We start from the raw sequence: 27,930 nt of genomic DNA, 5'->3' as shown, positions 1-27,930 counted from the left end.
TTAAAATTTAAATGAAAAATCTCAGGATTGATTGCAAAAATTGAATCAAAAAATTAAAACAAACCACTGATTTGATTTATTTTTACAAATTGGACCAAGAAATTAATGGCTAAATGTGTGTAAGTAATTATAAAATCGGTTATTACTGAGATGACGTAATTCCATTTTTTTGATTTCATCACATTGTTGTGAAGGTTCCACGATTCCAACAAAAAATAATAATTAATAAATCTAAACACAGATTTTCAACGTAGACAGTTAATTAAATTAAATATGTTAAATGTTTTCTTTATTTGTAAAAAATGAGTTAATTTTAAAATAAAATTAAATATTTAGGAACTACAAAATTTAATTGTAGAAGATTTTATTTAAAAGAAAGAGAATTAATAGAAGAATACGACAAAAAAAATTAAAAATAAAAATTTTGAAACTGGTCTTTTTGTCAAGATTTTTTTAAATACCAACCATTTAAGAAATTATTTAAAACTATATAAAAATGTTTAGAAGATAAAACGTTTTAATAAGTGTTTTCAAAATTTGAAAGGAAAATCTCAAGAATGACTCCAAAAATTTCTTCTGAATAGCAAACTTTTTTCCCACTCATAACTACATATTTCTGCAAGCTTATTTTGACTTCTTGATATAAAATTAAAAATGTGTACACATGTCCGAGGTTATTATAAAATGGTATTGTATGTAAGTCCAACAATGCAACGTAACTGACTTAACCACCTGTCAATATCTTAACATTCTAAAGACTTTATGAATTTTTATTACCCAGTGGGCGGTTTTGCTTTAACCTCGGCTTAACATAATAATGCCTATAATTACATATAATACGCAACACTCAACAAAATATAACAAATTTTCTGTCACTGGTGGTAATTTTTTTGAAGAAAGTAAAGAAGGAAGAAAATGCCCTAACAACTTCATCAATTCATTAATTCGGCGAAAGTATTTTCGCCGCACCCCCAGCGGAGCCATATTTAAAAATGTTTAAAAAACCTGAAACGGTTAAGCAGCAATTAGCAATAAAATAAAAAATAATATCCCTGTAGACAGTAAAAATCCGCACGGAACAAGTTGGCTTGCAATTTACTATAATTGCGGGCGCTGATATTAGCAATAAGCTGATTTTTTATTCACCCTGTCTCTTATCACCCCCCAACCTGAGAACAATAGCTAATCTGGGACTGAGTTTTTTCTAGAGGCTCGTTTTTCTTAACAACTGCCGTCTTAAGGATCACTATTGGTTAACAAAGAGAAGATACAATATGCTCCGCTATAACACTAAAAAGAAATGAGAAGCTTCGCCGCAAGAAATTCTTGAATATTTTATAATTTGTAACAGAAGTCGCCAACTTTTTGATGAGTGGATCCAATTAAATATGAATAATTTAGTTAATGGTGACATTAGATGTAATTGATATCCCCTACTTGAATTATAATTAAATTTCTAAAGCTCCCGCGAAATTAATTCCGGATATCGCATTGAAAACTGCTAATTGTGAACCAATTTAATTTTTATATTGATTTGGCTCATCAAAGAAATAAACTATGGTATTATATCAAAAAGCTGTAATTGCGACAGCAAACGTTTTCGTGGTCAATTTAATAAATCGAGCATCTGCTTCGGTACAATTATCACAATTATTGCCATCTGCGTAATGAGAGCGCTCGATACAATTAATTCTTGTGGATAATTGATAGCAGCCGATATAGTTGGTTATTTTTCGTTTGGGGTAGCGTTGGAAAGAAAATAAATAATGAAAAAATGATAATGTAAAATTTCCCTGCGTTCGAATTAACAAGCTGAATGGAAGAAAATGTAACTAAATCTTTATCAACCGCAAAATAGCGATGATAAATGGATTGCATTCATCTGTGTATAGCGGAAGAAAGCAAGCAGTCAGTGAATTTGTAGCCGGAACGGTGGGTGCAATGAATCAATTTCTTTCTATTAGACACCGTCTTCTTGGGGATCTTTAAAGTTCTAATTAGACGAAATAAATCATTCAGCACCTGACACTTCTTGCACACAATTATCCGCGAAACATAAAAATAAAGGCGCCCGAGCGAGAGAGCACAAAAATGTTTTTGTTCAATCGAGCAGAAACGGAGGGAGCATTTGAATAAAACACAGAGCTATTGTATACCTGAGTAAATTTCATTTTAATGGAATAATCATTTGTGCAAATATTTGAATATTTTTTGATATTGAAATGCAAAAGCTCACTTCTTATTTCCGACTTTGTGTGCACAGCATTCGCTGAAATTTAATCAAAAAATTATGAAACACCGCTGGCGAAATGCGTTCTTATGATCGATGAGGCAAGTTCTTTAAAAATAACAACCCTCGTTTAAAAATTCCCTCCCCAATTGGATTAGCCAGTCGAAAAGTTAAAGTAGCTGATGTGCATTTTCGCCAAGAAAAAACATATTTTTCGATCGCTAACCGGAATGCACAATCAGAAACTCTCATTCTCTTAACGTCAATAACATAACTTTATTTGACGCGTTGTTAGGGCACACGAAGGCTCAAGGAACGTATAAAATCGCATTACGTCTCTCTCTTTATGAGATGTGTACAATAAGTTAGAACATCCAATTTGCATATGTAACCATGTACGTCTCACATTGCCCCGGCAATGTGCTTTATGGCCTAAATTTTATGCGTTTTTTGATTCGGTTATTACAGGGAAGTGCTACAGCTCATAACGAGATAATCGCACTTTCAACACTACTCGACCAGTGATCCTGCAGAGGCAAGCAACTGCTTCCTAGACCATAAAATCTAACAAGATACACATTCCTTAAAAATTTGAAAAATTTAACTCATAAAAGTTTTGCAAACCCAAACTACTTCATTAACAATAAGAGTCAGTAGCCGTTTTTTTGCTGTAGACAATTATTATTTCGTTTACAACAATTTTCATAAAGATTTGCGCCGACATCAAATGCGACTTTTCGTTTAATTTTCTTAAAGTTGAAGCCTGATCACAAGACAAAGCAAACAAACCTTATGATTAATAACAAAATAAATTTCAAGGATACTGTTGACGACCAATTAAAGACTTTTGTTGAATTTGATATCAGATAAAAATAAAAGACAGCCCATGAACTGTTAAAAAAATTTTTCATAACTTCAAAAAATGGATAAAAACTAGTAATGTGGCCAAAACTATTGAGTTCGCAAACGTTTTGTGAAAATAATTTTTGGAGCAGCCGTGTAGAATTCACACTATCATCGGATTCAAAATGTTGTGGTGTAATTTAGAATTTGTAGGACTCAAACTATTAGACTTGATTTGTTTTGTACAAATTCTAGTTTTTTTCGTAACTTCAAAAAATCTTTTAAAAACAATTTCCATACAATCTTAAGAAAATAATGTAAAAATTTTTTAAGACCTTTAATATATTGATATTCACAATTTAAAATCTGATTTATTTTCTTGTTGAAAAAATTTTTCAAAACAGATCAGTCAAAATAATTTTCATTAAGTTTTTCGCTTTTAGAACATGTAGGCTTTTGCAGAAAAAAACCAAAATGGGCTTGTTTGTTATTGTGTTAAAACAATCAAAACTTATTTTGATAGATACATGATTTAGGTATCCATTCATCAACTTTATTTTGTTTAACTTTTGTTTAACTGAAATTCTTCTAATTCTAATTGATTGTGGCAAACGGCCAGTGTATGTGGTGGAATGATTGCGTTTTGTTATTTTGGACAATAAGCTGCTAATAAAACACAGCGTTTCGATGCTTGTTTGCAAACAATCAACGTTTTTCTTTGTTTCAGCCGAATTGAAGATGGACGTGCTTCGAGAAAGAGAAGTGAAAGACAGTTTAGAAAGACAACTGGTCGACGAACAAAAAATGCGAGGTAAGCGATACCGATTTCATTGTTATGACCCAGACAATATTGTTTCGCGGCGGTATTGTTTTAAAATAAAATATTTGAAACAGTTTTTGAGTGGTTGTACTGTGGGTATTGAATAGAAAAGAAACTTTTCAACGAACCTATTTAATTAGAGAGATCGCAGGAACGTTTCGCGATAAACAATTAGTCCATTCTTTCATGATCCATTAGAGGCGGTTTAAGAAAATTCAACAAGCTCTCGCGACCTTTCAAATTTCGTAAAACATAACAATACAAAATATTAGAGTCGTCTTGAGACAGTAATTCTAGACTGGCATTTCGCAAAGGTCAAACCGGCAATAGAAAAGGCAATAAGCAACTAACCCCTACACTTGTACTACTTCTTCGGGGGTGAGTAAGTCAAGCCCTTCCGGTGTAAACTTTTTGTTTCAGTATTTGTGAAAAGTGTTGTTGGCTATAAATTATCCCGTTCACACCGATTAGTGGCAATTATCATCTGTCTGCCGTGTTGTTCCGGACATCCGGTCGCTTTTTATCTCGTCGGAATACCACACATTAAGCGATTTTTCTTCTCATAATAACACGTATGAAAAATGAATTAATTGTTGTTTATTAGCATTGTTGTGCACATTTTAAATAGGCTATTACTCATCACGTCCAGCTTGTCTTACTCTTTCAGGGCAAGTGATTCTTGATATCAACCGTTACGTGCAATTATCGCTAGTTAGTGCACTCTTTAACTTAATTCTTCGATTATGCGATGTCTTACGACCCCTTTATCGATGGCCCGACTGTTGACATATTAAGTTTCCCTACAAGTCACTGAACACTTTATATTTCGCCCCTCGACGATGTCACAACAAGGCGCATCGATTGGAAACGGAGAGTCGTCCGTCACAAAGATGTCATCGTCCTGAGCTATCTCAGGAAAGCCGCGCTAGATTGATGAGAGGCCGTGTCGTTGCCACACCGAACAAATAAATCATACCCGAAAGCATTACCAATGCCAAAACGATAACTTATCTCTAAATTCGACTTAACAATTCTACACGCTTTTTCCCAACAATCACACCCCCACGCAAACATAAATCCCAAAACGATTTGCTCAGTTTTACACCGCCATCAATTGCAGGATAACTTACAGTTTTATTTTATTTTCAAATTATTCGTATTAATACAGCGTGCCTCAGCTAAAATCTCATCATCTATTATTTTACACATAGATTGTCAATTAAACACAAAATCTAAATGAACTCTGTAGGAAAACATAATTTTAACACTTATGTTTTATTATCCAGGATAAATAAAATAAATATCAATTTATCCATCTTTCCCATATATTCAAATTACTGTGTTTAGAAAACTACAAATTATAACAAAAAAATAGCAAAATCAATTTTTTTTATATATTATCCGTAAAGTGAACGAAATAATCCGTAAAGTAGTATAATAACAACTGTAAACTAGTACCTTTTCCGACTTTTAGGTCATTAATTGAAATGGTTCGACAAGTTGACATAATAGTCTGTAAAATCGATAAGATAGTCCGAAACAACGCATGTTGTGTAATGTTTATTACAAAAGCGTAGCTACATCTACATCTACATTTCAGCTCTAAACATATTTTTTCACTTATACAGAGTGCGTCTGAAATTGCGCCTCAGAGAAATATGCTATATGTAAGGTAAGATACAAGCAACATTCTATCTATAAAAATTTCGAAGTTATTAGAGTTTAAATTTTGCACTTTGATCATTTATTTCTGTAGAAAAAATAATTTTACAAGTTTTTTTGCTACAGACTAGTAGAAGAAGTAACAAGGAAGTTATAATTGTTACTATTAGGATTGTAACTCTGTTTAATGTTATTAGTGGCTTTTATTCGCAAAATTGTTGTACCTCTACTAAATAATTATAAAAAAACATATACAGAATGTTCCGTTTTTATTGTTACAAATTTAAACAGGTGATAGAATATTCAATTTTAATATAAAAGTTTCCTATGAACATGTATCGAAAAATTTTATACAAGGGAGCTACATCCCCTGAAACGGGTGCTTGATTTAATGGATTTTTTCCAATATTTCAGAAACCATTGTAGATAAAATTACAAAATTTGGTACAACTGATAACCTTTATACACCGAAATGAATTCTAAGATAAAATGTCGAAATTTTTACTCAGGGGCGGCCTAAACTGGAGGGTTTAGGGTAAAAAGTACCCTTACTATTTTGACTATTGGTTCTTGCCACTTTCAGCCACACAAATTATAAATTTCATAGTTTTTCACAAAAAAGAGGTCTCTTACGTATTTTCGATACAACTTACCGTGTTAGAGTAAAATCAGTTTAAAATTTATGCTACAGATCATAACGAGGATAAAAATTAAAAATTAAATTTGTTTTACCGTTTAAGAGGCCGGTGATTAAAAATTTCGACAACTGATCTTTGAATCCGTTCAGGTGTCTAAACGTCATCAACTATATTATCCATTCACGAAGCTGTTGCCGCTATAAGCCATAAACCGTACCCCTTGTAAATCTTTATAATCATTCTCAAACCGAACGCGCGTGCATGTTTCTTTTGTTGTGAAAATCCAAGGTTTTTGGTACCTACTCAATGTGTCTATTCTTGTTTTTCCATGTCACTGTATGTTGTCGGAGTAAGAGGAAGATAGTGACGTAAAGCTTTCAAATAAGAAGTAGAATTCCGCATCAGTGGTTATAAAAATGTAACGACTTAAATTTTAAAATTTATTTAAAAATACTTACATGTACCTAATATCCTACGGCTAATAATAATAATTGTGTATGAGAATATTCTTCGGATAAAAAAGTCTGGTCATCCAACCCAAATCGAGGGCGAAATGTTTTGGGTGCACTGGTACCTGTCACCCTCGGCTTCGTTATATTGCTTAGTGGCAACAGCTTTGTGAATGGATAATAGCAACTTTTGTAATTTTATCTATTCTGCAATAGTGGGAAAACCCCATTAAAAAACGCATCTCTTTCAAGGGCTGTAGCTCGCTTACATAACATTCTTTGATACATGTTCATAGGAAACTTTTGTCTTAAAATTCAATATTCTATCATCACCTGTTTAAATTTGTAACAATAAAAACGGAACACCCTGTATAAGATCATCAGCATTATTAAAATAGACATAAAAAAATGTCAAATATCAAAAAAAAATACAGATAGAATTTTTTAAACATTTTTTTCTATGTTCCTGGTATCCTATTTTACTTGAAATTTTTCTCTAGGGCGCGAGTTCTGACACCCTGTACAGTTATTTGTGATAAAAAATTTAACCACCACCTTTTATTCAAATATGTAATTATACAACTCGCGGCCCAGAGAAAAATGCCATGTACGGTAAGAAATTCTATCTATAAAAATTTCGAAGTTATGAGAGTTTAAATTTTGCACTTTGACTCTATTTATTTCTGTTGGAAAAATACTTTGCTAAGTTTTTTTGCTACAAGCTATTAAAAGAGGAAACAAAGAAGCTGTAACCTGAATTGTATCTCTGTTTAATGCTGTTTGTGGCTTTTATTGGGAAAATTTTTATACCTTTACTAAATAATTATAAAAAAACAAGATCATCAGTATCATTAATTATATATGAAAAAATCTCAAATGTCAATTTTTTGACAGATAGAATTTTTTTAACATTTTTCCATGTTTCTGGTATCTTATCTTACTTGAATTTTTTTTCTGAGGCGCACCCTGTATTTTCAGCAAAGCTTTCAAAAAATTACCTACTACTCGTATTAAGATGCAATGTCAAACATTACAAGGAGTGTTATATATTTTAGAAAGCAGTATTTTACCACACTAGTAAAGCAAAGTAAAGACAATTTGACGTTTTAAAAATGCCAATAGCTCTATCGATAGCAGAAAAACAAACGGAAAAAGAAATAGAAAAAAGCCTACTGTTTATGCAATTTTTAACGGATATATTATTATCTTTACATAATTTATTATAAATATAATTAATAGTTTTTCTTAGAATAGTGAAATTTAAAATTAATCTTCACCGAAAGAGAACTTTCTGTTAATTTTTAGAATTTGTAGATTTTATAATAAGTTATAGCAACAACTGTGCATATAATATAAACATTTTGATTTGCTTTGACTAATAAAAAATAATATAGACATACCTTACGAGGTTATTTTAAAAGTTGTGTAGAAGAGGTGATAGTGTATCTAGTAAAAAAGTCAGAAGGTGCAACTTTCATTTTAGCCTTGGAAATGTTTGAGTACTTTATTTCAAAGTTTACAATGCCAATTAAATAATCGGTATCATTTCAGGTAACCAAATTCGGAAATATATCTTTAATTACAAAATTTAATGCAAAATATTTACTTCTACCTATTAGTTTTTTAATTAGATTTTTTTTTCGGTGACGGTTTTTGCTATTTTTAACTCATTTTTTTTATAACAGTGTAATAAATTTTGAAAAACTAACCTCAGAGATTCAGAAATAATATTTGTTTACAATTTTTAAATTTATTTGGTTACTAAACCTTTTATATCTCAGAAGCTATAAACATATGAATAAGACAAGTTGAGTTATTTTTGCATTTTATTTTGCAATTTTACTATCAGCTCTTAATATTTCTGCACAACTATTAAAATCACCTTGTCTTAACTGGGGTTTGTTAAATATTTGAACAGAAAATATTCTTAAAATTAAAAATCACTGCTTGGGTGTATATGTCCTTACAATCTTATTTTGAAATTTTTCAGTTAATGAAAAGCTCTTTAAATTTTCTCGTTTACTTTCCTTAAAATCTTAAAAATCTTTAAAAGTGAGACCAGTCTTGTTAGGATCCGATCCAACTGTCAAAGTTGACGAAAAAGAACAAATACCGAACGTAACATTTGACAACTGGATAATGAATAGAAGAAACAGAGTTGACATTCGTAGCTAATGGTCTCTTGTTTGACTCCGGTCGGGTTTCCGGCACGTGACTTCCGGACTCTAATGCAACCGTTCCTACGACTCAAATTACTCACCCTCGGCCGAAATAAAATAATTATTTACTCGGCGGTTGATTTTTAATAATCCGCACACGACACACAACAATCAGAATTAATTTATTTCAGGAAAAAGTAATATTGATTTCGAATATCATCTAATTTCCGGTTTATCCTCAAAGGAAATCAAATGGACGCGTGACTGGGAGACACCCAGAGAAAATAATTTTTATACAAGCGACGATTCATTTCACTGTTCTACTTTATGCAACAATTACATAGCGCCGGAAGCAGTTTATTTTATTATTATTACGCTTCTTCCTATTCTTATCTTTTATCAGTAGTGTTTATACATATTTACAGGTGGCTATTTTTCAGTGAGAAAGTTAACACGGCTTATTTTGTACGGTATTCTGAGGAAATAAATTTTGGTTGAAGTCTGGAAAACCAGACTCCCGTATATGTGTATAAAAGACGTTCAATGTCCAATCACTATAAACATATGACGAGTGTAGTCAATTAGAGCAAAACCGATACATCCCTGATACCACAGCAGTATCATTTATTCCATGCATACAAATTCAGTCAAACAAACAAACCCGCTAATAATTGGCGTTACACGGGATGAATATGAATGGAAATTCAGTATTTCAGTGCATTTCTAGACTCAAGCTCGAGGCGTTTTCTCTTTAAAAAGAACCTCGCAGTATTCAGCTGTCAAACCATTTTCATGCTAATTCGTTTTAATATGGCATTTAAAAGGATTTCACCCGGATTTTTAATATTTTCATATTAGGACCGAGCCTATAGATATCTCCGTGACACTTTAAAATATTTCCATTGATAAGATCCCTCTGGTTGACAACGGGATTTATTTAATCTTGAGACCGCACAAACAATTTCTGCCACTATTGAATCGCTTTTTTCTACAGTATGTCTCTGGATTGAGTTTACAAGAGGAAAAAAAATATCTTTGATTTCACGACAAAACTGCAAAGGAAAAACATTTTTTGCTTTACCTGAAACGAGTAAATCTGTAATTAAAACTTCATTATTCTAACTCAGTAGAAAGAAAAGTTTATTTTTTTCTTGATTTTGAACTTAGAATAATTTTTTTCTGTTTTTTAAGTCACATGGGCGGTTTTATTATTTTCACAATGACGTCACTTTGACAAATGAGTTTACGCAAGTTAAATTACAAAAATGTCTGTGAAAAACATAATTTTAATAAATAGCAACTCAAAGAAACAGCTTTAGGATAAGAAACAAAGTCATTTTTAACAAGAACTATCATTATTCAATTAATAAATTAATTGTCAAAGTGATATATAAATAAAATCGCCAATGTGTTAGGACTTAAAAAAGCAGAAAAAAATTATTCTAAGTCGAAAATCAAGAGAAAAATTAACTTTTCACTGAATCAGAATAAAAAGGATTTAAGTACAGATGTGCTTGTTTCAGGTTAAGCAAAAAATGTTTTTCCTTTTTTCCTATCAAAGATAAAAAAAATTCTCAATCCGGGGATATACTATAATGACAATATTTTATCGTATCTGGCAGGGATATCGTCATCGCATGTTAAACAATCAATCGACTTTGGTGTCACAATGACATTAAATGAAATAACACGCACCTAACGCACAAGAGTCATCAAGTAATTGGAAACTCAAGGCGTTACTTCCTAATTATGTTGATTAATAGCCAGGATTTTATGTTTATAGATAAAATTCATTAACAATTCTTGGGTAACGACTAGCAGACCATAAAATTATATTTTTTTCCATACTCACCTTATTTTCAACCACACACACGCCGTGTACAAATAATCAATTATTTTGTTACAGGCGGATTTTCATTCAAGCCTTTTCTGAATATCTTAATTCATGTAAGACATGTAATTCATGTAATTTACTTCAATTACCAGCTAATTACAAAGCAAAAACGCAATTAGGAAAAATCACATCAGAATTTTTTTGCATATTTATAATCATAATAATACATATACGAAGTGTTCTTTGATGGGCCAACAGCTTGTTTAATTTTTCCGATCGACTTCGATTGTGTTTAGCTCTTGGGCGGAGTGCATTTTCACTTAAAAGCGGTGACGAGAGGGTGCCAACATTTAAATTAAACTCTCTAGAGCTTTGTGAAAGCAATTGACAAGTAATTTACTGAGACCAATGGTCATTTGTGTTGTATAAATGAGTTAGAGTGGAGTGAATAAAATTAGAAGCACTGGTCAACATCAAAGCTCATACAGAACGGACCCTTTTCAAGCTAAAATTTGCGTTGAGCGCCTGAATTTCCAACAAAACAGTGATACTGTTAAGACTACATCATATTTTTCACAATGGAGCAATTATAAAAACAGCCCCAAGTCATTTTCCGTCGATGGACCGTAGATAATCTCATTCTCAATTTAAACAAGGCTATACGGTATTAAATATTATTTTCCATCAGTCGAGGCGCAAATTGCGGAATTTTATAAGTTTCACACTCGAATAGAGAATTCTCTTAATATTGAGGGTAGAGTTTTTTATAATTGAGAGGGTTGCTGATTTAAATGCGCATACATCATGTGAGCGCTTTATTTTTACATTTAATTTGCCGCCAACCAATCCCATTTCAACTCAAATATTACAACATTTTATTAGTTTATTTTATGACTCGCTCTTATTTGACTTTAAATTTATTAAATTAACAATTATTTAAATACGTAATGGAAAAATAAATAGCGCCATGTATGTAGGTGTGCAGTTTTTTTATACGACTACATTGTTTATAGAACCCATTATTTGGCTTTAAAACCTCTTATCTATATTTGAATATTGTAAATTTTCTCAGTTGCTAACACCATATTTAGGGCAATTTATTAACGATTCTTATTTATGTTAATTTAACGAAAACTTAAATAAAAATTATTATTAATAAGTTTGATTCAAAAAGAGAGAATGCAAGTTAAATTTTGTTTCATGTTTTGTGTAAACTTTAAACAAACAATAACTACTTTTGCAAAAATCATACTCTAGTAAACACGAAATTAACGACACCCTGGTCAGTAATTAATCATTACTGAATTGAATATTTTAGCGTCAGATTCGCAAAAGGTTATCAAAAAAAAGTCGTTAAATATCTCCTATCAACACTTTTACCAGCACCAAGAAGTTTATAACACTAAAATCTTCGTTAAATTTTATTACTTTGGCAATAACATCAATTTAATTAACAGCATAGGAGTTAATATAATGTTTTATTGCCTCAGTGGAAAACACATAATTTAAAATTCCTGACATTCAAAGTTTATCAAATCTAAAAAAAATATAATTTTATATATAAATAAAAAAATGAAGTATGTACTTTATTGTTTTAAAGAAGGCAATAATATTTTGCCTGTAATATTACTTTTGCTACGATCCTAACAGAAAGTAAGTTTTTCTACGTTAATTTTAGAAAGAGATTACATTGGTGAAAACTGTCTCATGGTGGTTACAGCTTCCGCCTGTGGGGGAAAAGATACACTTTCCATTTTCCTCCATTGTAATTCAACATACTCATACTCCAATTTATAAATAGTTTTTTGGTACGAAATACGAGTATATAAGAACATACTCTGAGCGGGTCTCTTATTTTATCTCTTTGATTATAACTATACTCTTTTTCATATCAATGTTCATCAAGTAGTTTGTAAAATTGTTAATGCATCTTTAATTTAAAGACCGATTCACACAAGTAGTGTTATTAATGTCATTCAGAACAAATTTAGTCACATCGATAACACCCTATGTTAATTACGTTGTTAGCTGTAATTGTTTTTTACTATCTCAAAAACTGTGGTACGCGCATATTTATTTGAGAAAATAATTTTTAGAGAGGATTAAGGTTAGAATTGGTTGAATTTTTGCATGGTCGCCAACTTAAAATGATCTCAGTCAACGCCTACTTCGATGCACATTAATATGAAAACGACTATAGTTACTTAATTTGGCCGACCAAACCGGCCATAAAATTTAACCAGGTTAATTAGTTCATCAGCCAATTAGTTAATCCAAATTAACCGGTTAAATCAATTAACTAATTAATCGGTTAAATTAGTTAAACGGTTAACTAATTAACCAGTTAAATGGTTAATAGGTTAAACAGTAAATTTACATTATCCCATATACATATAAAGTAGAAATTAACGTAATAATTAGTTAACCGTTTAACTAATTTAACCGATTAACTAGTTAATTGATTTAACCGGTTAATTTAGATTGGCTGATTAGAATTTAGTTGGCTGATGAACTAATTAACCTGGTTAAATATTATAGTCGGTAATAAACTTTTTTAAATACAATAAAAATTAATAAAACTGAAAGAGTAAGCGTATTTTTATATTAGTATCAATATATTACATGTTACATTAAGCAACAATAAGAACGTAAGAAATTTCTTTTACTGGTTTTGGAGCATCAAAAAAATTTTAGTAGCTACAATTTTTGGTAATAATTTATGTTTAAAGCTTTAACTACAAAGTGGGGTTTAGGAAATTTTTTATAGCAAACACTAATTTTGTTTCGCCTTTATTCAGTATCATTAGAGTCAAGTTATTTATTTATACAGGGTGCGCCAGAACTCGCGCCCCAGAGAATATTTTCAAGTAAGATAAGATACCAGGAACATGAAAAAAATGTTTAAAAAATTCTATGTGTCAAAACATTTTGTGTTTTGACATTTTTTTATGTCTATTTAATGATACTGATGATCTTGTATATGTTTTTTATCATTATTTAAATAACATTAAACAGAGTTACAATTTAGGATACAACTTCCTTGTTTCCTCTTCTAATAGCCTGTAACAAAAAAACTTGGACAATTATTTTTCCAACAGAAGCAAAGAGATTCAAAGTGCAAAATTTAAACTCTTATAACTTCGAAATTCTTATAGATAGATTTTTTTTTAACATTTTTACCATGTTCCTGGTATCTTACCTTACATGGCATTTTTCTCTGGGGCGCGAGTTCTGGCGCACCCTGTATAAGTATTGTCAATATTTTATAAAAAATACATTATTCACGGGAGGGTTATTTCTGAATTTTTTTGCCGCAACCAACAATACCAATCTCACAAACTACTAAATTAAATATGTTATTTCTTTAAAATTACAAATCAAAGTAAGTTGGATAAATTTGCCAGAAATGTCAGATTGACAGATAACCTATATTTATCAAAATTCAACATATAAATTAACAAGTTAAGTTAATATAAAAGGTGTTTGAAGTGTCTACCATCGACTTCTAAACATGCGCCTAGTCGGTTGGTAAATATAACAAAACATGTCGCATCGTTTGAGAGATATTTTTTTTTACTATAATGTCACAGAGACAAGACTAATAACAGCTATCGTGTATTTAGTTATAATTATTTTCAAAATTTGAAATCAAGAAGTTGTTGCAATATGTATAATGGGTTGCGGCAAAAACAAATTCAGAAATAACCCTCTCGTGACTAACCTTGTATATATAATAACAATTATTGTGAGAATTTGGATTAAAGAAAACTCTATGGTGGTCCGATTGTGTGAAAAATCACTCTTGAAGTCTTGAATATCCAAAGTTTTCGTCCCTTTCTTGGCTTAGCTTGATTCTTAAATTTCTCGCTGGGGGATAGCGAAAAGTGTCAGTAATCGAATAATCCGTTTCGGAATCCCCCCGCCATCATCCCGAGCAGTTCTAATCCAGACAGACGTAATAGTAAGACAAAGCAGTAAATCACCGAGTTATGGTCAGTAAAACAGGTGATTGCTCCGAATTGTGCAAGTTATTTGGGGTCGGAGGGTGCAATTATAGCGAGCTGTGAATGTGTCAAAGACAGCATCCAAGAGCGATAATCCCTTCGGCGAAACACATATCCAGACATAACTACAATCATCAAACCTCGTCAATTTTGAAACGAAACATCAGCAACAAAACGCATATCGACATCGGTGTTAAATTCACTTGGTGTAATTACAGGCTTCATATGACCAATTAAAATCAAAAGGTTTCAATTGTAACGGCTTCATTCGCTTAATGGAAGGTTTAATTTCAATTTGAATCATGATGGAGTATTCAAAAAACGTCCAGTATTTATGCTATAATAATTTGAATATCGGGTGGGAGGCAGACGTGTAATTATAGCCCGATGATGGGGCAGGGGGAGGCTCATCGAAGTGTTAAACGGAACAGTTCGAAATCCGAATCATGCAAACTTCCTGTGTCCATGTCTGGTCTGCCTTCTTAGCCCTCTGGCCATCCACGTTTCGCTTAAATGAGTTGGGCCATTTCGCGACAAGGAACGACCTAGTGCGAGGGTGGTGGCGCAACAAGGACCGCCGAGGTCTTATTGTAAGACAAAGGGGTCGATTAGATAGTTTGTATGTATAATAGTACACGTTCTTATGTCCTCGTGGTTTCGGCTGATTTTCGGACATTACCATAACAGCTGTGTAAGGATATGGAAGATGGTTTATGCAGATACGCAGCCTAAATGGCTTCCTCCGAAAGAAGTCTTAATGCTGTCATATTACGTGTTTGAAATAGATTATGGCTATTGTGGTAATTACAGTGTTGCCATATGGGCCGCCCGCTCTATTTATTGCTTATATAGACATTGCGTGGTGCCATTACATTTTAATGGCCTGTTCTTCGTTCGAGTGCTCTCGAATTAATCTGATTATACCTGATTTTTATACTTTGTTGCAACGGTTCGGGTAATGCACACATTCATAAAATCTGACCTAATTAACGCCGAGATATATGACAAAAGATGGACTTATTCACTTTCAAATAGACCATAAAAAGTGATTGTGAAAACAACAATTTTGCCTGAAGGTAAACAAATCAGTTTTGTACAATCAAACAGACTTTAAAAAATACATACCTACCTATTAAATGATGTTAAAAAATGTTGGTCAGTTTATGTTATAAAAAAAAGTTAAGTGCTTTTATAGTTATTAAGACAACAAGAGTTTTATAGACACTGGACAGTTTAAAAATTAAAGTATTAGTTTAAATTCGAGCAACCGTTAAGAAGCGAGTATTTAATAGACCGAGATTTTTAAGCTATGGGTTGTCTTCAAAATTTTTTCCAACACTAATATTGAATTAGCAATTTTGCTAAATTTAGAAATTATTAGGTATAAAGAAATTTCTTAAAAGTGACAAAATGCCAAGATAGAGTATTTTAGTACTTATAAAATATGCTCATTGTGATTGACAACGTATTTTACAGAAGAGAAAAAGTATTTAAGACATTAGTGTTGGAAAAAAAATTAATTAGCAATCTGATATTTACAGGTGTCCCACGAGTAATAATAAGCATGAAAAAAAAATTTGAAGCAACCAACATAACATTTCAAAGATAACGTGGATTTTAAAATATTTAGTTTTAATAAATTAAACATAGTGACCAAACAGCACACTTCAACTTTAATTTATAAAAAGTCAAACTTTGAAGAATTTTGTGAGAATTACTAAAATGTTGTCGAAAAGACCAACAAGATTCTCATTTATAAAAAATGTTTGAAAAACGCTTCGCAGACTGCACGTTTCTATCCAGCGCGATATCCAAATAGACGGACTTTCTAAAACTGGAGTAGTCATTTTGACTGATAGAAATTTGTCAAAAATCAAAATACGATTACTATGTTTAACTAATAAAAACGAAATCCTCGTTATCTATGAAATGTAATGTTGGTTGCTTCAAAAAAATTTCCAGGCTTATTATTACTCGTGGGACACCCTGTATAATAGAAACATTTTTATCTAGTTACGAAACAATTATTTTTGAAAACGTACCTAGTTTGTAAAAAATAAAATAAAAAAATGTATTTTGTTCTTTTGTACTTTTTGTTTCTAAAAATTAGTTTTAAAAAAATCAATGTCAATACCTACATTTAGTAAGGATATGTTCAATTCTCAAATTACATAAAGTTTAAAAAATAGTCAAGAAATACATGAAAAGTCCTTTAATTTATAAAAAAATCAAGTCCGTGAGAGTTAACTGTCATTTTATTATAAATATTTGATTTAAAAAAATGTGATTGTGAATAAAATTGTATACAAACCTAGATGGTAATGTCAATACCGCTCGAACTCTATAAAATCTCGCGTTTTGCCTTCGATTACTATTTACCTCGATTGTAATGTACTTACTTTATTTGAAGTAAAACTGATTTAACTAGAATTAAAAAATGTTTAAATGAACAAAAACACGATTAAACCCGTCACACCAAACTTTTATTTAAAACACAACGCGTTTCAACCACAAAGTGGTCATCCTCAGGTGAGAATAAAACTAACGTGATGATGACCATTTTGTGGTTGAAACGCGTTGTGTTTTAAATAAAAGTTTGGTGTGACGGGTTTAATCGTGTTTTTGTTCATCGTTTCCATACAAGAGGATCCAAGAAGAAGTTAAAAAATGTTTGTTAATCATGCAATCAAACTTGATTTTCTAATTGGTAGATTTTTTTCTTTTTACCCTTTCTTTAACCTGATATACCAAATACCAAAATAAGTATAAGTTATTTAATTAAAACAGTAGGTAACTATGATTTTTTTACTTTTATTTTCGCCCATAGCTGTCATTTTAAAGTTTTAAGGCAAACTTAGAGTATAATTAATACTTATATTACTAAATATATAAATTAATTAATTTAAGTATTAGTGAATTTGATAAAATTAAATATACATTGCTCAGGTAATTATAAATAACATGAAATTACAAATTGTAGAGGAAAACGTACGTTAATAAATATAATTTGTGATGTAATTGCTTTTAGCAAGTTTTATTAATTTACCTTCATAAATAACAATAAAAAGCTAAAACCAGTCTTTGTTGTCACATTTACTCAAAACTGCAATAAATTTTGCTAGACTTGTTGATTTATAGTGCTATTACAATCATTTTCGGTGATTTCGCAAATAGCGTCCAATATTTGTTTAGATTTTTCAACTTTATCATAATTTTAAAATTAAAATGCAAATCACAGAAGATATTACGATTTTATTGCAAATAGTCTTCATTAAAATGATCCTGCAATGACCCTTATTTTCCATTAAAATCGCATCAAATAAAAGTTTCGCCAACAGTTTAATTCCTTTCGCGAAATTAACGAAGGAGCAACTCTTTTCACGTTCAGGTATTAATTCAGAAGGGGACAAATATGTCATCAACACATTCTCTGAACATATATCGCAGACATTCCAAAACTGGAGGGAAGTTAGTAAGACGTTTGCGAATGACGCGAGATGAACAACATTCTCCAAGTTCCATACATCAAACCCATTCCTGAAACCCTTTACCTGCACCCATAACTTTATCATGGTTGTTGTGAATTTCATCTATTTTGTCCATCTCTACATTGTTACGCAACTTTCGTACGTTTTTAGACAAACTGTCACGAATTAGAGTGATTGCGAAACAAAGGATATTGCTAACCGGAAACCAAATAACAACAAAGATAAGAAATACTGTTAATAAATTTGTCCCACAGTAGAAATAATAATTTGTTTAACAGATGGTCGATTAGAAGGTCTTGTTCGGTTTAAAATAAAGCAGGTTAACACGAACATGGCACATAAATTTTATTCGAACCAAATTGATACATATACTCGTCTCTATTTTGTATAATTAAAGACATAATTTATGAAATACCAAACTGGTAGATGTTGACAGAATATTTATATCAAAGCATCTCATTTGATGGGGACCCGCCCTGATGCCTGGAAGATGTCCAAAACGAACATATTAATTAATTTTCTTTTCATTACTAACAAATTAGAAAACATTTCCAAATTCCATGATGTGTGCGAAGAGAGATGAAAGTAACTTTTTCTCAGATTGTGGTCACATACAAAGACAAATCAGCCATCAAACTCATTCCCAATAATTTTCACACATGACTTATCGAGGTGTATTTATGTCAGTCTGTCTGATTTATCAACGATTTCCCGTCGTGTCGCACTCATTTACTTTATCGCATTGATCTCGGCCGCACAGGTAACATAATATCAGGGCCGGCCTCATTCCTACATATTTTAAAAATCTCTTCAATAAAATATCTCGTTCCGTTCAATTCCGATTCTCTCGCATTAATTAATTAGATTATCGAGATAATCGCAACTTGTTAGATACATCACTCTTTTATTTAATTATTGGTCATACGCATAAGTAAGAGTTATAAATTGTTCCGGTTGCGTTCAAGATTTTTTCTTTTTAATTACGCGCCGACACATCCTTACCTTCAGCGCCCTTCAGATACCAAATAGTTAACAGATAATTGTTCTTCATTTAATTAATTAAAAAAACGACCGAACAACACGCGATCTTACAACTTATGTTCTTTCTACCTATGTTTACGCCGTTTTCTTGTATAAACCGTTCTAAATGGATAGATATGCATATTTATAATTCACTTGATATGTTAACACTCCTGCAAAACAGCAGGAATGAGATAAATCACTCGACCATAACATATCGTTTTGTAATGCGACTTCAAACACGACAACGTCAAATTAGTGGCAAAAATATTACAAACACAATTAAAACACAATTATTCAACATGAGGCAGGTAGAAAGTTTACGAAACAAAAAAACTCCATCACTAAAAATACATAACAGTTTCAGTTTGACAATGTCAGAAAAAGATAGAACAAAATGGAAAATTGAAATTGAAAATGCTTCAGTATTTTTTTTTCTCTTTGACTCCTTCACACAGCTTTAAATAGTTGCTGTTTCCGGACGAGGCGCAGCCGTGTTCCAAACAACAATTTTTTGTTATAGCTTTTAAAAACACATTCAAACCTCTTATTATTATATGATTAATATCTCAAAAATAGTGGTAGTAACAAACTATTTTAGTCACAAGTACCGAAAATAACTATTTTACGTTCAATTTTTTTAAATCCGAAAAAAATTAGTTGATATTTTCTTGAGTCTGTAAAATAGCTATATAAACTCCACAAAAATTTATTTTCTTAACAGGATGTCCAAAAAAAGTTTTCCAGAAAAAATCACAGATTTATTTCATCATTTCATAAGGGGTAGCTATTTACAACAGCACCTTTTGCTGTGCTTTTTTGAAGTAGTAATTGATTTTATTCTCAATTTTAACAAAGCACACAAAGAAAAGTTAGATTGTTGAAAGTGATTTAAAATCATACTACTTTCTAAAAGTGTTGTCGTTAAAAAAATAATTAACTTTAAAAATTTGCTAGAATTATAATAACTATATGTCTGCATCTGACAGTTCGGAATTGGATGAATGACTCATCAACTGGTATTGAAATCTGCAGGTTTTTCTAATAATTTAAAAATCTAAGTTAATCATTTTTTTAAATTCAAATGTAAGAGATTTGAAAAAAAAATTGCACAAAAAGTTATATTTTTTATCTATTAGCTTCCACAAAAAAAAAACAGTTGCTGCAATACTGCCATCTTACATAATAGACTTGCTTTTGTTTCAAGTCCATACAGAAAAAGGAAAATATTCCTATGATAGAAAATTGGAGAAAGAATAGAAGTTGAATTTGTAACTGATTATAAATGATGCATTTGTAAATTCTGGTCATGTTGACAAAATTTTAATTAAAATCCAATTTAAACACGACCAATATTTATGTATATACCTACAATAGTACAGATTTCGCGGACCAGCTATTACATTTGAAATTAACATTTAATTTAGTGACTGCTATTTTAACATTTGATTGTTTATAGCTTTTGCTTTTATTTACAAATCCGGATTCGGTTATTATTTATAGATGTCTGTGGGCAGCGACCATTAATTGTATAAATTAACGTTCGGCATAATGTTGACATTATAAAGTTGGCATTTACGTATTAACCTCAGTATCGAAGCCTTCAAACAATCAATCGTCCAATAAACTTGATATTGAATAATAAACTGATCCACCATCGCCTCGAGATAGAGTTTGCGGTTTCGGCGGAAGTTCAGCTAAGATTTCCGCACGGCACATTACACATTCACCAACAGATCAGTCCTTATGCCCCGTCCCGCCCTCGTCATTCCCCACATGATTGTTCCGTTGGCAGCCCTGCACCGTGTTTGTTATAATACAGAAAGGGGGCAATCATATTCCACGCCACCGCAAACTTTCGCATTTCCCTTCTCCGGAACAACTTATTTCATCGATGTATTGTTTGACGGTTTTCCGTAACTTTATGTGTTCACTTATTTGCAGTTTTCATGTATAAAGGCTGAATTATAAGACGCCATTTCACGCCTGGATGATTTATCTCGCACCCTGAGCCTACACGCGCTTCCCAGGAAACAAATATGACGCAGATCACTAAAAGCAATGGGAAGTTGAAAGAAAAAAAAAATGTGGGGTTTTGGTTAAAGAGTTGTTGAGTGAGCTGTTGAGGATTTTTATGTGTGCTCATGTGACCCAGTAACTCGTGTGCGGAGAAGAAAATAGTATCGAGCCAAAAATCAATAGAGATGAGTAGTACGTGTTTCGAAATACGATAGGACAAAACCAGAGGGTCCTAACTGCATACACACGTCACGTGTCAACATATTTCTCAATATCACTTTAATACCATGTTAGATAAGTTGAGAAATCGAAAAAGTTTTATGCTAGTAGTAGAAATGTGGAATGAGAAGCGTCGCCGATTTATCAGTTTCGAGTCGATGAAATAGAGACGGGGGTGGTAATATTCCTCCCTTGAGCTGAGTAATTATTAAATTTATGCTGATTCTACGTCTTAGTTGGCCATGCCGTTCGAATTACAACAAGATTTACAATATTACCTTGATACGCCTTGCGTAATTCTAATTTATCTGAAGGGGAGGCTTCCAGAAACAGGCTGAGATATGACTATTGCGATGCTCTAACGGTATCCCATTACAATCGTAAAATTAAATTATGACGGTTTTAAACGGCCAGCAGATGATCCCCGTTATTGAAACAATATTATTTTACCATCAAATTCTGGGGCTTTCTGTAATTAAAAGATTCCGTTTCGATTGTTTGTAAATACGAATGAACGGAGCTTTTTCCTCGACTTAAATTAATTTACTCAATAATATTTTAAATTAAAATCGAATATTTACTTTATATCTCTTCCACCTGCTTTTTAAGTCCGTAGCGTAATATCAGAAAACCGAAACCTACTTTATTTTAAAGTCCATTCTGATGAATTTCCACCCTTCTTAATTACAAACCCCAAATGGAAAACGCCGGCAAGTTTGTGCTTTATTCACTCGGTTTTAAAGGTTTCCTCCCAACTTAATCCGCATCTTTGCTCTTCTCTAATCTGTGGTCATTTTTGTTCAGATAATAGACTTTTATTAATGTATAACTTAATAACTAGCTTTGTACGTTATGGATGCGAATCATCATCAAATATTCAACTTCCAAGTATTAACACCAAACAGAAAACCCCCAAATATTACCATGAAAAACCTCTAAAAGCATCAGTTGTCACATTCAAACTGAAAAAAAAACTTTCCCGATCGAATTTGCAAAGCATACGTTTGTGACAAATTTAAAAATAATATATAGCATATCTTCTCGGAAATTCCTTAAACCCTCTTTCGATTCCAGACCCTAAATTCGATTTAGATGACCACAGATCGATCCGCAGTTTCTTCCCCTCACTTTCAAAACGAAATAATTGTAAAATATGCACACAACTGCCACCCACTGAGAACAAAGACCGTTGCTAAAAATCCAAATAAAGACAAATTTACTCAAGTGGTAAAAGACAAAGGCTTAGCCGACTGACGGCTTTCCGCACTTTGCACAAGGACATCGGTGCGCGTTTTGACAGCCACTTTGTACCGATGCAGTCCTTTTTCCTCTCAGTCTCATGTTCCAATCGGTATTGAATGACCAAATTAAAATCCAACCGGTGAGCGAATTCAGCAATTGCCACGCGTGGTAACGCAAGGGCCGACATACGATACACGGCGACCCGGTTAAGGTACCACCAAAGGCACCCCAACGAAACTCACCCTTAACCCTTCTTCATTTTTTCTATCTAACGTGCAATTCTATACGTTTTCTCCAGGTTTTTTCCGGAAGTGACAAATTTATGCTTACCTAACGGTTATTATGATATTGATCAGTAAATTAATATTTCGGTTAGATCAACAAAAGTACAAAAACTTCAAATCTACTTCGTTAATGCTTTAGCTTGAAGTTTCGGACAGTTTTATTTCAATTTTTAGTGCTAGCAGTGCCAGAGATAAATATTTAAAAAATAACAGTATTTTTTACATTTAAAATTTGTCTTTTAATAAAAATTTTCTAAAAAAAAAGAAAACGAAAACATCATCATTAATTCATTAATAATAAATTTCACTATGATGAAAAAACTGTATAAAAATGTTACTTTACTTTTGATTTTATGCTGATCTTATATTTTTATGTTTTTACTTTTTAGTTTTCAATTATCAGTTTCCTGTTTTTTAAATGACAAATCACAATTCTCTTTTTCTCAAACCAAATTGTTTTAATTGTGGTATTTTTAATATCTCAATTCATTTTTTCAAATTCTCGACACTTATTTTATATTTTTCATTTTTCTATTTTCGCAGTTCTGATTTTTCTAGATATCACTTGTCACATTCTATTTTTTTTATTAAAAATGTCAATTCTGATTTCTCAAATTTCATTTTTCAATTTCTATTTCTTCACTTTTTTGTACTATTTTTTTATTTCTCTCTTTTTAGTGTCTCTGTTTCTACCTGAAATCTCACATAAAAAATTCTTTGTTTTGTTATAATACCTAGCTATCAGATTTGTATTGATTACAATTATTTTAAGATATGTAAAAGCATGTTCCAATATTCCAAGACTGTATTTAACTTTTTTTCAAGTGACGACATACAAGGGGTTTCAGAAATCAAAATTAATAAATGTCAAAATTACAGTAGGTCAGCTATTTTTTAAAACTTTTAGGAAAATTGGTGTTATTTTCAAACCTAGCAACGGATGTAATTTTTCAATCACACTGAGGTGCCCTTCCAAGATTGGTGGATTTAAGAGTCTCGCAACTTTCTTATGCAAGCAAAAGATACTTCTTCGGCACCACTTTTTAATGACCTATTGCCGCTGGCACTTAACATATATTTTTCTGTATGGCAGCAGATTTAAAACACTTTTTATATATTATTTTTTTACATTTTGATTTGTTTCAAATCGTAAACAATTCCTTTTTAAATTTCGATTGTGTTGAATTCTCTTTACGTAATTTTGACATTGCTTAAATCTGACTTAAACTCTAACAACATTTTTATGTTCTTTAATAAAAAAATTATTCAACGCACAATGAAACTTATTATTTTCACACGGAACTGTCATTTTTAACATAGATATTTAATTTTTTATTCTAATTTTGCTTTGCAAAGAAAAACTTAACTTTCCTAGTAATAATGAGATATTATGTAAAGTAGCTTTTTGATTGTGGTCGTAAGAAAAAGTAAAATTTTGCACAATTCAATGCATATGTAATAATGAAATTTTTACTAGATTTTTTTTATACAGGCTGCTAATTTAAAATAATGAATTTGTTCAATTTTTGAATAATCATTGCTTAGTTTTTTTGTAAGTAAAACACTATATTTTGTACCTACGTCAGCCCATTTAATTGTCATTTTTTTTCTTTGGATGCACACACATTTAAATAGCTATTAAACGAAATATAAAATAATATTGTGTAGATTCATATTTAGTTTAAGTGTAAATCGGACGCTTTATTTCACGTTAACACTCGTCGTTTAACATCCACGAGGTGGAATAAATGAACCGATTTACACGAAGACGAGTTGAATACAACATTTTATTCTTCGAATTAGATTCAACAAGGCTTAAAATTGCTTTAAATCTGGTAAAAATAATCTGAAATTTCGTAATGAGAAATGGCAAACCGTAAATTTTGACAGTGTCAAAGAACAAAATTATAAAACCATAGACAGAAAGTTATTCATATTCGTAAATTATTATTTATGTTTTGTAAATTTTATTCAGTGCTAAAAAAATGTAATTTTTCCCGGTGATTCACTCGCTGCGCTTGCTAAATCTATGATGGTATGGTGGTTCTAGCATGTAGCAAGTAGCATATGCGTTGTAGGTTCAGGGTTCTGTTACTGTCTTTGTACCTAACGTATTTTGTTGTAAAATTATATGTCTGTTGGCGTTTTATTTGTGAGTGAGTGATGTGGTGGTGGTGTTTAATTTGGGCCAGCTGTGTGTGGTCAATTACGTGTAAGTGTGACAGCGTCTCCGGCAGTGGTGTCGCATAAACGAAGGCTAATTGCTACGACACTTCCGCAGGAGGGCCCAACAGGGTACTTATATCAAAATGCAAACAAAGCTATGTGTAGACTGTAGATGCACTGATTCAAAGTTATCTTAAAGCATACCGACAGAGGGCGTTAATTAAAGTTCATGCGGTGTCCAAGTTGGCTAGGGTGTCAAAGCGGCTCTTTGTCAGCGGAGACTGACCGCTGCAGACTTGGGGTCTTTGATGTCCACTGTCTTAATATTACAGGACTATTCCGAGGTGTTGTGGTATTTAGCAATGTATGAACGCTTTGTTTGTGTACTTGTTGCAAAGTCGACCGATCTCTATGAGTGACCTCTTGCACTTTGTGCTGCCGCGCGTGATATCAAAGGTGTTGCTACTGCGTTATTTTCATATAGTTTTTTAAATAAAGCGAAACGTGAAGAAAATGTCACTTGAAAGAAATTTATTTTCCTTTAAGCTTTACGCTGCGCTGTAGTTTTAATTTTCAAGTTGACACTAAACGGGAAAAGCTGCATAATACAGCGGCATGTGACGCACTACTCAAAGGATCTAGAAGAAATCAATAAAAGTGTAATTAAAGCACAAGCGATTTTACCAATAATTAATAAGAAAATCTAAATCTCTAACACAAAAAAATATTTTCTGCAAAATAAAAAAATGGGTTTCATTGTGACGAGTGGAGACTCTTTTTAGCCCGGTTCCATAAAAAGTCACCTAAGTATTACATATCTTTCAGAAATCACCCCAATGCACCGAAAAAACTATTTATCGGGTAGATTCCCTCAGATTTGTTGTGAAATCCACCCCGATATTTGGGGTGTCTTTATATTTTTTACGATATATCATAATACGGCTTTTTTCACAATGCGTATGCAATATTGTTTTTATGGGAAACTCTAAATGTTCGTTCCCAAAACTCGATTACGTTTCTTTTATAGAAATATCTAGATGGAATATGTCGACTAAAAGCTATTTATTTTTATGTGAGTGTTATCATTGATAGGGAACAAGCGACGATTTTTAGTGGACTCTCGTAATAGATTTGACGGCAATAAAGATCGCGCGACAAATTAAAATCGTCGTTTGTTGATTTTGGAGAAAAAGACGTGGAAAAAAACGTCGACGAGGAGAATTATTGCGTTCCTTTGTAAGACCGACGAGAATGATGAATACGCTTTAATACGAGCCATTTTCTGTTCGACTATGTATACTATATGTAAATCAAATTTGCAGCGTATTTCTTTAAAAAGAAAGCTATTCATATTCCCTTTTTATTGTGTTTTTGAACAATGGCCATTTCTTTGGGGGTTTTATTCAAGCGAATAGTCAGACCTGAGCAGGTCCGAAGGAACGTCCTGGTGGCCTTACGTCTTGACTCTTTTATATTTATTTAGTCATAAACATTGCTGCGTAATACAAAAATTTTTGTTTGCATCAACAATATTTGATCGGTAGCTGGCGCAAGGACGCGGTCTCAAATTAACGCGAAATTCTATTTCAAATGACGAATTTTTTATCGACTGCTACATACATTTTCGTTTACTGCCAGTCTGAAAGGAGAGAATGAATAAGTTCGCTCGGGGTGACAGTAGGGCGTCCCAGCATGGCTACATAAACATTCAATCAGCCGACAGAATCTATAATACCTATAAATACGGTATCAATAAGCGATTCTCGCGGGACTTTTAGGGTGAACCCACTGTTTTATCGCCAAATGTACCGAAAAAAGTTATTTTGTAACTTATGGCGATCTTATCTAACGAATAAAACTTTTCGACCATTTTTTTTACATTACTACAAACTAGATCTTTGCGCAAATAACGGTGGCGTTAGCCGCGAGTAAATGTTTACGGGAGATAAGGCACCAACTGCTTATTAGTATAAATATGGCAAAACAATTAAAACATAAAATAATAACATTGTAAATATTTATCTCTGCAAGACACAATGTACTTCAACATGGAGTTTAAAGTACTCATATTTCACTGTCACTTTCAGCCAAACCTCCTTACCAATTAAGATAATCATTTTTCCCTCCACGTGTAGTCTTATACAAAGTTACGCCCACTTGTTTATTCAAATGTTTATTGTTTTATTATTCTTTGAGCGGCACCATTCGACTAACCAAAATCGGGCGACCAACCACGACAAAGGGAAACAAATCCGAAAGCTGACCTGAAAGAAAGCTAATACTACATCCTAACCACTCCTCAATCCCCAAAAGCAGAACCAAACCGAATGCTAAAAAATACAATTTACACTACTTTAATGAAAAAAGTACAAATTTTAAACTACGTAGTTTAAAACTACGTAGAACATTTTTTGTAGTATTTTGAAATGTTGCAATCCACTATTTATAAAATAAATTCTTAAAAAATTAAATGGCTATCTGAAACCATTTAAGCAACTACAGGTGACAATAGTGGCCAAAAAGTGTCATCTTCGAGGTGGACAATTACAAATAAGACTGTATATCACTTATAATAAGAAGAAATAATGAAGAAATGTCACTGAAGCAACACCTAAAAGCTGTTATAAGTAACTCACTGTTACATTACAAGAAAAGAAAAAAAACTCTTAAGAAAAAAAAAAAATAGGTAAAGCTTAAAAATAGTTTATTCACAACAATAGTTTATTTCAACGATAGTTGGAAAGTGTCACATTACTAACCTTTCATTACCTACCTCTATTACCACCCTTGTTTTCTAGTCCCACTTTTGTCACGATTAAACGCATTCAATTATGAATACGTATACTCGTTTTC

At 31.9% G+C, this 27,930-nt stretch overlaps 1 protein-coding gene across 1 annotated transcript in view; it reads left to right on the top strand.

Annotated features, from left to right (window-relative positions):
- LOC123004601 (dachshund homolog 1) overlaps positions 1–27,930 on the top strand; it is a 120,308-nt gene that overhangs the window by 75,240 nt on the left and 17,138 nt on the right. The window contains exon 9 of the mRNA XM_044397923.1: positions 3,801–3,884. Coding sequence (XP_044253858.1) covers positions 3,801–3,884 — 84 coding nt within the window. The remainder of the gene's footprint in view (positions 1–3,800; positions 3,885–27,930) is intronic.

This window comes from Tribolium madens, unplaced genomic scaffold (assembly GCF_015345945.1).
Source record: "Tribolium madens isolate multiple individuals breed KSU strain unplaced genomic scaffold, Tmad_KSU_1.1 Scaffold_20;HRSCAF=117;Tcas5.2_LG4, whole genome shotgun sequence".
Lineage (NCBI taxonomy): Eukaryota > Metazoa > Arthropoda > Insecta > Coleoptera > Tenebrionidae > Tribolium > Tribolium madens.
This window is presented reverse-complemented; position numbering and strand designations above follow the sequence as displayed.